The sequence below is a fragment of the Ranitomeya imitator genome, chromosome 1 (assembly GCF_032444005.1).
Source record: "Ranitomeya imitator isolate aRanImi1 chromosome 1, aRanImi1.pri, whole genome shotgun sequence".
Lineage (NCBI taxonomy): Eukaryota > Metazoa > Chordata > Amphibia > Anura > Dendrobatidae > Ranitomeya > Ranitomeya imitator.
The window spans coordinates 1,071,335,043-1,071,347,888 of NC_091282.1; the positions used below are offsets into that span (position 1 = coordinate 1,071,335,043).

At 43.0% G+C, this 12,846-nt stretch overlaps 1 protein-coding gene across 1 annotated transcript in view; it reads right to left on the minus strand.

Moving 5' to 3' along the window:
• Nucleotides 1-4,019: 4,019 nt before the first annotated feature.
• Nucleotides 4,020-12,846, minus strand: part of LOC138656877 (probable ATP-dependent RNA helicase DDX60) — a 375,810-nt gene continuing 366,983 nt past the window's right edge. Inside the window, exon 40 of the mRNA XM_069744200.1 lies at nucleotides 4,020-4,449. Within this exon, the coding sequence (XP_069600301.1) occupies nucleotides 4,356-4,449 (94 nt within the window). The 3' untranslated portion in view covers nucleotides 4,020-4,355. The remainder of the gene's footprint in view (nucleotides 4,450-12,846) is intronic.

Here is a 12,846-nt window from a genome sequence, read left to right on the forward strand (position 1 = left end):
GACCGTTTCTCCAAGATGGCTCATTTCATCGCTCTCCCAGGTTTACCTTCTGCTCCCGAATTGGCAAAGATTTTTGTTCACCATATTTTTCGTCTTCATGGTCTTCCTTTGCATATTGTTTCTGACTGAGGTGTTCAATTCACCGCCCGCTTCTGGAGATCCCTCTCCAAATCTATGAACATTTCGCTTGATTTTTCTTCGGCCTACCATCCACAGTCCAATGGCCAGGTGGAACGTACTAATCAGACCTTGGTAACTTATCTCCGTCATTTTTCCAATTCTCATCAGAATGATTGGTCTGACTTACTGCCATGGGCTGAGTTTTCTTACAATAACCATCCCAGCGAAGCCACTAACAAATCTCCATCTTTTATCGTCTACGGTCAACATCCTCTTCCGGTTCCTCCTGTCTCTACTGTACCAGCGGCTGATCTTCTGTCTAGAGAGTTCTCCAGGGTCTGGCAGGAGACCAAATCCGCCCTTGAGTTGGCTCAAGTTAGGATGAAGAGACATGCGGACAAAAGACGTCTTGATTCTCCTATATTCCATCCTGGGGACAAGGTTTGGGTTTCTTCTAAATTTATCCGTCTCAAAATCCATTCACATAAGCTGGGTACTCGCTATATCGGTCCATTCGAAGTTTTGTCTCGTATTAATGACGTTTCTTACAAACTTAAGTTGCCTGCCTCTCTGCGTATTTCTAATTCTTTTCATGTGTCTCTCCTTAAACCTGTAGTTTTTAATCAGTTTCATTCTTCTAACCTTTGTTCTGCTTCGCCTGTTTCTGAGGATGATGTCTTTGAAGTTAGGGACATTTTAGCCATGAAAAAACTTAGAGGGAGAACTTTGTTTTTGGTTGACTGGAAGGGTTTTGGTCCTGAGGAGAGGTCCTGGGAGCCTCTAGAGAACATTCGGGCTCCTCGTATTTTGTCACGGTTTCTTTCTAGTCTTAAAAAGGAGGGGCGTAAAGATGGGGGTACTGTCATGCCGTTGCTGCCGCCGCCTCTCCCCACTGCAGCTCGCCGGGTGCGCGTGCGCGTCGCATTCAGCTCTGCGTGTGCGCACATCTGATTCCTCTGTTGGCGCTCTTTCCTGTCCTCTCCGTCATCCTGGAGGACTGTAACCCGGAAGTAGCTCCCATGCTGCTATGTAAACTGCTTCCTGCTGCTTCTCTGTGCCTGATGTTCATTTGTGTTTACAAGTGCTTCTGGCCACCTGTGGTCTCTGTGCGTTCCTAGCTCTCTGACTTTGGGTCTCCTCCGCCCTCTGCAGTGCCTGCCTGTTTCCTGTGTTCCTGCCTTGTTCCTTCAGTTCCTTTTCCTCTGTGGTACCTGCCCGGCTCCTATATCTTTTCCTTGCTCCCGTCAGCCTCGGTGTCTCCATATTGTCCTGCCAGCCTCCGTGCCTCCGTAGCGTTCCCATCTTCTCCCTTGTCTCAGTAGTTCCTTTCTGTTCCCTCTTTCCCTTTGTGCCTGCTGTGTTCCCATCTGATCTCAGTCGACCCTCCAGCTTCCGTGGCGATAGTCCCTCACGGGCCTGCCCCTAACTCTCCCTGTATAGGGGGCGGTCCACCTGGTCAGCTCGTCCGAGAGGGGTTCGTCATCACGGTCCAGTGGGTCCACTCTCCGTTTTTCACTGTTTGAATCTACATGCTCTAATAGGACTGCACTCGGGTGACATCCGAGTGCAGCCAGATTCTTACAGCGTCACATTTGGTACTGTAAAACCAGTTACAAGGTGGACTCACAATTGTTGTGAATTTAAATCTCCCTTTATAGGTGTGTGAGAGTGCAGGGAAAATCAAGCCCACCAGGGCCGGACTGGCCATTGGGCAGTTCTGGCAAATGTCAGAAGGGCCGGTGCCAGTAGTGGGCCGCTGCGCACCGACTCACCCTCCCCCACCAGCGCCGCAACCGCATTCAACTATACCGGCGTCTATGACGCTGGTACAGTTGAATGCAATGATGGAGGAGAGAGTGTCTGCTGACGCTCCCTCTCCCATCATTCCCCACTCTTCCACTGACACTGCAGGTGCACGCGCATTCACTGTGTCCCAGGCAGTGCAACGGCAGCCACCGAGACAGGAGCAGGGAGCAATGCGGGCACGAGGAGAGGTGAGGAGAGTGTGCTTGTTTTTTTTCACTGGACTGCGGGGCCATTCTCAGGGGGGAGGAGAGATGCGGGCTGTGCTGTATACTACTATGTGGGCTGTACTGTATACTACTATGTGGGCTGTGCTATATACTATTGTGTGGGTTGTACTGTATACTACTATGTGGGCAGTGCTATATACTACTGTGTGGGCTGTGCTATATACTACTATGTGGGCTGTACTGTATACTACTATGTGGGCTGTGCTATATACTACTGTGTGGGCAGTGCTGTATACTACTATGTGGGCTGTGCTATATACACTACTATGTGGGCTGTGCTATATACTACTGTGTGGGCAGTGCTGTATACTACTATGTGGGCTGTGCTATTTACACTACTATGTGGGCTGTGCTGTATACTACTATGTGGGCTGTGCTGTATACTACTATGTGGGCTGTGCTATATACTACTATGTGGGCTGTGCTATATACTACTGTGTGGGCTGTAGTGTATACTACTATGTGGGCTGTGCTATATACTACTGTGTGGGCTGTGCTATATACTACTATGTGGGCTGTGCTATATACTACTGTGTGGGCTGTGCTGTATACTACTGTGTGGGCAGTGCTGTATACTACTGTGTGGGCAGTGCTGTATACTACTGCGTGGGCTGTGCTGTATACTAGTGTGTGGACTGTGCTGTATACTACTGTGTGGGCTGTGCTGTATACTACTGTGTGGGCTGTGCTGTATACTACTACGTGGGCTGTGTTATCTGCTATGCGGGTTGTGCTATATGCTATGCGGGTTGTGCTATAAACTATGCGGGTTGTGCTATATTCTATGCGGGTTGTGCTATATGCTATGCGGGTTTTGCTATATACTATGGGGGAGGCAGGACTATACTATTGTGTGGGTATATTATATTCTATGGGGAAGGCTGTGTTATATACTATGGGGGTATATTATATTCTATGGGGGAGGCTGTGTTATATACTATGTGGGGTATATTATATTCTATGGGGGAGGCTGTGTTATATACTATGGGGGGCTGCATTATATTCTATGGTGGGGGCTACATTATATATTATGGGGAGTTGGGCTGTATTATATTCTATGGGGGGCTGTATTAGATTTTAAGAGGGATGATTGCATCATACTCTTTGATGGGGCTGCATTATATTCTATGGGGGCTACATTATATATTATGGGGAGGTGGGCTGTATTATATTCTAATGGGGGCTGTATTAGATTTTATGAGGGATGATGGCATCATACTCTTTGATGGGGCTGCGTTATATTCTGTGGGGAGGTGGGCTGTATTATATTCTATTCGGGGCTACATTACATTCTATAGGGGGCTGTATTATATTTATATTCTTTGAGGGGTGATTGCATCATACTCTATGAGGGGGCTGCATTAAACTATGAGGGGGCTGCATTATATTCTATGGGGTGGCTGCATTATACTGCATTACATCGGTCAGTTTTACACAGTCAAAATGCCTGTTATACCCTGCATATTCTAGAGCCTATCAGACCACTGTAGTTGGCAGACCAAGAAGTCATTATTTGAATTCTGGTTGCCATGATAACCATTGGCACCCTGTGGTGGCTTTGTGGGGGTCCCAGTGGGGTGAGAGAGGAAGCCCCCCTACCTCTTGCAACCTTCTAAATGCCATGATCGCTATTGATTGCACCATTTGGAGGGTTAAACAGACAGTGGTGGTGCTAGAACCGGTCCTATTATAGCAGTGGCTAAGCTCCAAGCATTGATCATGTGGGCACAGCTCCTATGTTAAGATAATCACCTGGACGCATTGGTATGTTCATTTGTAGAAACTCACTTTAAATTAGGACATACCACTACGTCTAATGTCGTGAAGGGTTTAAAGATGAAAAAAAAACTATAATATACAAAATGCTGATCATATATTAGGGAATTGCTTTATTACAAATTTCAAAATCCACAATGACATAAGCTTCAGACTAACATATAGTTTAAAAAAAAGTTTTGAATTACCTGTATGATGAATCTGGCTAGTCTAAAAGACTGATAAAATATATTGTGGGTTGGTCTTTAACACATTTATTTTTTTTGCTTTCATTAAGTAACCTCTTAAAAGTAAAAAGTATGTGCTCTCAGTGATCATTTTTTATGGAAAGTTTGTTAGATTTGTACCATTTGTAAACATTTTTTTTTAATTGTCAACTTTAAAGTGATTCTTGCTTGAAATGTAGTGATACAGTACTTAGACTTACTACACTACATCTAATTTCTCCTTATACATTGATTTCAGCTGTTCAAAGGCCAGTGCAACTGGGTCGGTTTCACACAATTCTTTCAAAGAAACACTGTAAGAAAAAGAGAAAAATCATAAGTTATTCATATCCTCGCTTGTACGCACAAGGCACAACAAATAAATCTAGCATTGCCTATCTGACCTTCCTAAGTAAAGTGTTAGGCTACTTTTTTCACATACTTATGGCCTATTGGCATATTTACATGTCAGAGTTTGTTTCCATAGGAAAAAAATACCATCTGGTTTTGATCCAATATGCAGATAAAAATCGTTACGTCAGAGCGGAAATCTGCTCTAACAGAATAGTGATGGCTGCAGCAATGAGAGCGCACACCCGTTCAGTGGATCCCTCGGGGCTTACGTTCATAACCCCTGCAAAAATGGGATTCAGACGTATGCACCGACGAGGCCATACACTATAATGGTGGCGTCAGAAAACGTGCTCTCTGACGTGCATCATTTTCGGGCGTGTACACCTACTAGAGGCGGACTCACAGGTGTCTACTGATTGATAACACTCATCAATATTTTGCACCTGTATTACTTCCATACTCAATTGTGACTTGTCTGCAACATGCAGTGAACTCATATCAGTAATTGTGGCCTTATTCCAGTGATGTGTTTTACTGTAGTTTTCCTTTCCAATGAATTGAATCAGACTATTTAGCCTTCAGCTGCTTATAATTAATATCCTTTGCTACTGACACTAAAAAGTGGTGTAACTAGCATCCGGTCGGCTCGGTGACAGATTTGACAGGAGCCCCCCTTATCCTGGTGTGTGTGTGTGTGTGTGTGTGTGTATATATATATATATATATATATATATAGAGTGAGAGAGAGAGAGAGAGAGAGAGAAGGATATATATATACTAGCTGAAGAGCCCGGCGTTGCCTGGGCATAGTAAATATCTGTGGTTAGTTATAGCACCTCACTTCTCTTATTTTCCCATTACGCCTCTCATTTTCCCCATCACATCTTTCATTCTCCCTCTCACATCTCTCATTTTCTCCCTCACACCTCTCATTTTCCCCTCACTCCTCTCATTCCCCCTAACACTTGTCATTTCAACCTCACATCTGTCATTTTCCGATCACTCCACTATTTTCCCTCACTCCTCTCATTTTGCACTCACACTTTTTCATTTTCACCTCACACCTCTCATTTTCACCTCAGTATATACATGTTTGTCATCTCCCTTATATATAGTATACACCTGTATGTCATCTCTTGTATATAGTATATAGCTGTATGTCATCTCCCCTGTATATAGTATATACCTGCTGTGTGTCATCTCCCCTGTATATAGTATATACCTGTATGTCATCTCCTCCTATATATAGTATATACCTGTATGTCATCTCCTCCTGTATAGAGTATATACCTGTGTCATCTCCCCTGTATATAGTATATATATGTGTGTCATCTCCTCCTGTAAATAGTATATACCTGTATGTCATCTCCTCCTATATACAGCATATACCTGTATGTCATCTCCTCCTGTATATAGTATATACCTGTAGGTCATCTGCTCCTGTATATAGTATATACCTGTGTGTCATCTCCTCCTGTATATAGTATATACCTGTATGTCATCTCCTCCTGTATATAGTATGTACCTGTATGTCATCTCCTCCTCTATATAGTATATACCTGTGTGTCATCTCTCCTGTATATAGTATATACCTGTGTATTATCTCCCCTGTACATAGTATATATCTGTATGTTATCTCCTCCTGTATTAGACCTCGTTCACACGTTATTTGGTCAGTATTTTTACCTCAGTATTTGTAAGCTAAATTGGCAGCCTGATAAATCACCAGCCAACAGGAAGCCCTCCCCCAGGCAGTATATATTAGCTCACACATACACATAATAGACAGGTCATGTGACTGACAGCTGGCGTATTTCCTATATGGTACATTTGTTGCTCTTGTAGTTTGTCTGCTTATTAATCAGATTTTTATTTTTGAAGGATAATACCAGACTTGTGTGTGTTTTAGGGCGAGTTTTGTGTGTCAAGTTGTGTGTGTTGAGTTGCGTGTGGCGACATGCATGTAGCAACTTTTTGTGTGTCGAGTTGCATGTGACAGGTTAGTGTAGCAAGTTGTGTGCAGCAAGTTTTGCGCATGGCGAGTTTTGCACGTGGCGAGTTTTATGTGTGGTGCCTTTTGAGTATGTGCAAGCTTTGTGTGAGGAAACTTTTGCATGTGTTGCAACTTTTGTGCATGTGGCAATTTTTCCGCGTGTGCAAGTTTTGCGTGTGGCGAGTTTTCCATGAGGTGAGTTTTGCATGTGTGGCGAGTTTTGCGTGAGCCTAGTTTTGCATGTGGCGAGTATTACACGTGGTGAGTTTTGAGCGGTGACTTTTGTGTTTCGACTTTTATGTGGCGAGGTTGGTGTATGTGTGGTGAAATGTGTGCTGAGGGTGGTATATGTGTTCAAGCACGTGGTAGTGTGTGGCGCATTTTGTGAGCATGTTCATATCCCCGTGTGTGGTGAGTATCCCTTGTCGGGGTCCCACCTTAGCAACTGTACGGTATATACTCTTTGGCGCCATCGCTCTCATTCTTTAAGTCCCCCTTGTTCACATCTGGCAGCTGTCAATTTGCCTCCAACACTTTTCCTTTCACTTTTTCCCCATTATGTAGATAGGGGCAAAATTGTTTGGTGAATTGGAAAGCGCGGGGTTAAAATTTCACCTCACAACATAGCCTATGACGCTCTCGGGGTCCAGACGTGTGACCGTGCAAAATTTGTGTGGCTGTAAGGGTCACCAATCTAACCCTAAGGGTCACCAATCTAACCTTAAGGGTCACTAATCTAACCCAAGAAGAGGTGCGAAACCGGCTAAATAAGATTAAAATAGATAAATCTCCGGGTCCGGATGGCATACACCCACGAGTACTAAGAGAACTAAGTAATGTAATAGATAAACCATTATTTCTTATTTTTAGGGACTCTATAGCGACAGGGTCTGTTCCGCAGGACTGGCGCATAGCAAATGTGGTGCCAATATTCAAAAAGGGCTGTAAAAGTGAACCTGGAAATTATAGGCCAGTAAGTCTAACCTCTATTGTTGGTAAAATATTTGAAGGGTTTCTGAGGGATGTTATTCTGGATTATCTCAATGAGAATAACTGTTTAACTCCATATCAGCATGGGTTTATGAGAAATCGCTCCTGTCAAACCAATCTAATCAGTTTTTATGAAGAGGTAAGCTATAGGCTGGACCACGGTGAGTCATTGGACGTGGTATATCTTGATTTTTCCAAAGCGTTTGATACCGTGCCACACAAGAGGTTGGTACACAAAATGAGAATGCTTGGTCTGGGGGAAAATGTGTGTAAATGGGTTAGTAACTGGCTTAGTGATAGAAAGCAGAGGGTGGTTATAAATGGTATAGCCTCTAACTGGGTCGCTGTGACCAGTGGGGTACCGCAGGGGTCAGTATTGGGACCTGTTCTCTTCAACATATTCATTAATGATCTGGTAGAAGGTTTACACAGTAAAATATCGATATTTGCAGATGATACAAAACTATGTAAAGCAGTTAATACAAGAGAAGATAGTATTCTGCTACAGATGGATCTGGATAAGTTGGAAACTTGGGCTGAAAGGTGGCAGATGAGGTTTAACAATGATAAATGTAAGGTTATACACATGGGAAGAAGGAATCAATATCACCATTACACACTGAATGGGAAACCACTGGGTAAATCTGACAGGGAGAAGGACTTGGGGATCCTAGTTAATGATAAACTTACCTGGAGCAGCCAGTGCCAGGCAGCAGCTGCCAAGGCAAACAGGATCATGGGGTGCATTAAAAGAGGTCTGGATACACATGATGAGAGCATTATACTGCCTCTGTACAAATCGCTAGTTAGACCGCACATGGAGTACTGTGTCCAGTTTTGGGCACCGGTGCTCAGGAAGGATATAATGGAACTAGAGAGAGTACAAAGGAGGGCAACAAAATTAATAAAGGGGATGGGAGAACTACAATACCCAGATAGATTAGCGAAATTAGGATTATTTAGTCTAGAAAAAAGACGACTGAGGGGCGATCTAATAACCATGTATAAGTATATAAGGGGACAATACAGATATCTCGCTGAGGATCTGTTTATACCAAGGAAGGTGACGGGCACAAGGGGGCATTCTTTGCGTCTGGAGGAGAGAAGGTTTTTCCACCAACATAGAAGAGGATTCTTTACTGTTAGGGCAGTGAGAATCTGGAATTGCTTGCCTGAGGAGGTGGTGATGGCGAACTCAGTCGAGGGGTTCAAGAGAGGCCTGGATGTCTTCCTGGAGCAGAACAATATTGTATCATACAATTATTAGGTTCTGTAGAAGGACGTAGATCTGGGGGATTTATTATGATGGAATATAGGCTGAACTGGATGGACAAATGTCTTTTTTCGGCCTTACTAACTATGTTACTATGTAGCTGCGACGGTTCAGATGCCAATCCCGGACATACACACATACACACACACACACACACACATTCAGCTTTATATATTAGACTAGCTGAAGAGCCCGGCATTGCCTGGGCATAGTAAATATCTGTGGTTAGTTATAGCACGTCACTTCTCTTATTTTCCCATCACGCCTCTCATTTTCCCAATCACATCTTTAATTTTCCCCCTCACATCTCTCATTTTCTCCCTCACACCTCTCATTTTCTCCCTCACTCCTCTCATTCCCGCCTAACACTTGTCATTTCGACCTCACATCTGTCATTTTCCGATCACTACACTATTTTCCCTCACTCCTCTCATTTTGCACTCACACCTTTTCATTTTCACCTCACACCTCTCATTTTCACCTCAGTATATACATGTTTGTCATCTCCCTTATATATAGTATACACCTGTATGTCATCTCCTGTATATAGTATATACCTGTATGTCATCTCCCCTGTATATAGTATATACCTGCTGTGTGTCATCTCCCCTGTATATAGTATATACCTGTATGTCATCTCCTCCTATATATAGTATATACCTGTATGTCATCTCCTCCTATATATAGTATATACCTGTATGTCATCTCCTCCTGTATATAGTATATACCTGTGTGTCATCTCCCCTGTATATAGTATATATCTGTGTGTCATCTCCTCCTGTATATAGTATATACCTGTATGTCATCTTCTATATATAGCATATACCTGTATGTCATCTCCTCCTGTATATAGTATATACCTGTTGGCAATCTGCTCCTGTATATAGTGCCAGTCATTACACTGGCTACCCATCCACTCCAGAATCCAGTACAAAACTACTACCCTCATCCACAAAGCACTCCATGGCTCAGCACCACCCTACATCTCCTCCCTGGTATCAGTCTACCACCCTACCCGTGCCCTCCGCTCCGCAAATGACCTCAGGTTAGCATCCTCAATAATCAGAACCTCCCACTCCCGTCTCCAAGACTTTACACGTGCTGCGCCGATTCTTTGGAATGCACTACCTAGGTTAATACGATTAATCCCCAATCCCCACAGTTTTAAGCGTGCCCTAAAAACTCATTTGTTCAGACTGGCCTACCGCCTCAATGCATTAACCTAACGATCCCTGTGTGGCCTATTTATAATAAAAAAAAAAAAAAAGGTTCCTCGCATCATGTTCTCATACACTTTATGCAGTATTAGCCCTCTGTGTCTGTACTGCTACATACTTAGGCAGGTAACTGGTTCATGCAGCTATACATGAACACCTGAGCCTTACACTATAGCTGGTCCGAATAACTAAAGCAATTGTTACCATCCACCTCTCGTGTCTCCCCTTTTCCCCATAGTTTGTAAGCTTGCGAGCAGGGCCCTCACTCCTCCTGGTATCTGTTTTGAACTGTAGTTCTGTTATGCTGTAATGTCTATTGTCTGTACAAGTCCCCTCTATAATTTGTAAAGCGCTGCGGAATATGTTGGCGCTATATAAATAAAATTATTATTATTATTATTATATAGTATATACCTGTGTGTCATCTCCTCCTGTATATAGTATATACCTGTATGTCATCTCCTCCTGTATATAGTATGTACCTGTATGTCATCTCCTCCTTTATATAGTATATACCTGTGTGTCATCTCTCCTGTATATAGTATATATCTGTGTGTCATCTCCCCTGTATATAGTATATACCTGTGTGATCTCCTGTATTAGACCTCGTTAACACGTTATTTGCTCAATATTTTTACCTCAGTATTTGTAAGATAAATTGGCAGCCTGATAAATCCCTAGCCAACAGGAAGCCCTCCCCCTGGCAGTATATATTAGCTCACACATACACATAATAGACAGGTCATGTGACTGACAGCTGCCGTATTTCCTATAAGGTACATTTGTTGCTCTTGTAGTTTGTCTGCTTATTAAACAGATTTTTATTTTTGAAGGCTAATACCAGACTTGTGTGTGTTTAAGGGCGAGTTTCGTTTGTCAAGTTGTGTGTGTTGAGTTGCGTGTGGCGACATGCATGTAGCTGAAGAGCCCGGCGTTGCCTGGGCATAGTAAATATCTGTGGTTAGTTATAGCACCTCACTTCTCTTATTTTCCCATCACGCCTCTCATTTTCCCAATCACATCTTTCATTTTCCCCCTCACATCTCTCATTTTCTCCCTCACACCTCTCATTTTCTCCCTCACTCCTCTCATTCCCCCCTAACACTTGTCATTTCAACCTCACATCTGTCATTTTCTGATCACTCCACTATTTTTCCTCACTCCTCTCATTTTGCACTCACACCTTTTCATTTTCACCTCACACCTCTCATTTTCACCTCATCACCTCAGTATATACATGTTTGTCATCTCCCTTATATATAGTATACATCTGTATGTCATCTCCTGTATATAGTATATACCTGTATATCATCTCCCCTGTATATAGTATATACCTGCTGTGTGTCATCTCCCCTATATATAGTATATACCTGAATGTCATCTCCTTCTATATATAGTATATACCTGTATGTCATCTCCTCCTGTATATAGTATATACCTGTGTGTCATCTCCCCTGTATATAGTATATATCTGAGTGTCATCTCCTCCTGCATATAGTATATACCTGCATGTCATCTTCTATATATAGCATATACCTGTATGTCATCTCCTCCTGTATATAGTATATACCTGTGTGTCATCTCCCCTGTATATAGTATATATCTGAGTGTCATCTCCTCCTGCATATAGTATATACCTGCATGTCATCTTCTATATATAGCATATACCTGTATGTCATCTCCTCCTGTATATAGTATATACCTGTATGTCATCTCCTCCTGTATATATATGTACCTATGTCATCTCCTCCTCTATATAGTATATACCCGTGTGTCATCTCTCCTGTATATAGTATTTATCTGTGTGTCATCTCCCCTGTATATAGTATATACCTGTGTGTCATCTCCTCCTGTATTAGACCTCGTTCACACGTTATTTGCTCAGTATTTTTACCTCAGTATTTGTAAGCTAAATTGGCAGCCTGATAAATCCCCAGCCAACAGGAAGCCCTCCCCCTGGCAGTATATATTAGCTCACACATACACATAATAGACAGGTCATGTGACTGACAGCTGCCGTATTTCCTATATGGTGCAATTGTTGTAGTTTGTCTGCTTATTAATCAGATTTTTATTTTTGAAGGATAATACCAGACTTGTGTGTGTTTTAGGGCGAGTTTCGTTTGCCAAGTTGTGTGTGTTGAGTTGCGTGTGGCGACATGCATGTAGCGACTTTTGTGAGATGAGTTTTGTGTAGCAACATGCGTGTAGCAACTTTTTGTGTGTCGAGTTGAATGTGACAGGTTAGTGTACCAAGTTGTGTGCAGCAAGTTTTGCGCATGGCGAGTTTTGCGCGTTGCGAGTATTATGTGTGGTGCCTTTTGAGTATGTGCAAGCTTTGTGTGAGGAAACTTTTGCATGTGTTGCAACTTTTGTGCATGTGGCAATTTTTCCGCGTGTGCAAGTTTTGCGTGTGGCGAGTTTTTCATGAGGAGAATTTTGCACTTGTGGCGAGTTTTGCAAGAGCCTAGTTTTTGCATGTGGCGAGTTCTGCGCGTGGCGAGTTTTGAGTGGCGACTTTTGTGTTTTGACTTTTATGTGGCGAGGTTGGTGTATTTGTGGTGAAATGTGTGCTGAGGGTAATATGTGTTCAAGCACGTGGTAGTGTGTGGCGCATTTTGTGTGTGTTCATATCCCCGTGTGTGGTGAGTATCCCATGTCGAGGCCCCACCTTAGCAACTGTACGGTATATACTCTTTGGCGCCATCGCTCTCATTCTTTAAGTCCCCCTTGTTCACATCTGGCAGCTGTCAATTTGCCTCCTACACTTTTCCTTTCATTTTTTCCCATTATGTAGATAGGGGCAAAATTGTTTGGTGAATTGGAAAGCGCGGGGTTAAAATTTCACCTCACAACATAGCCTATGACGCTCTCGGGGTCCAGA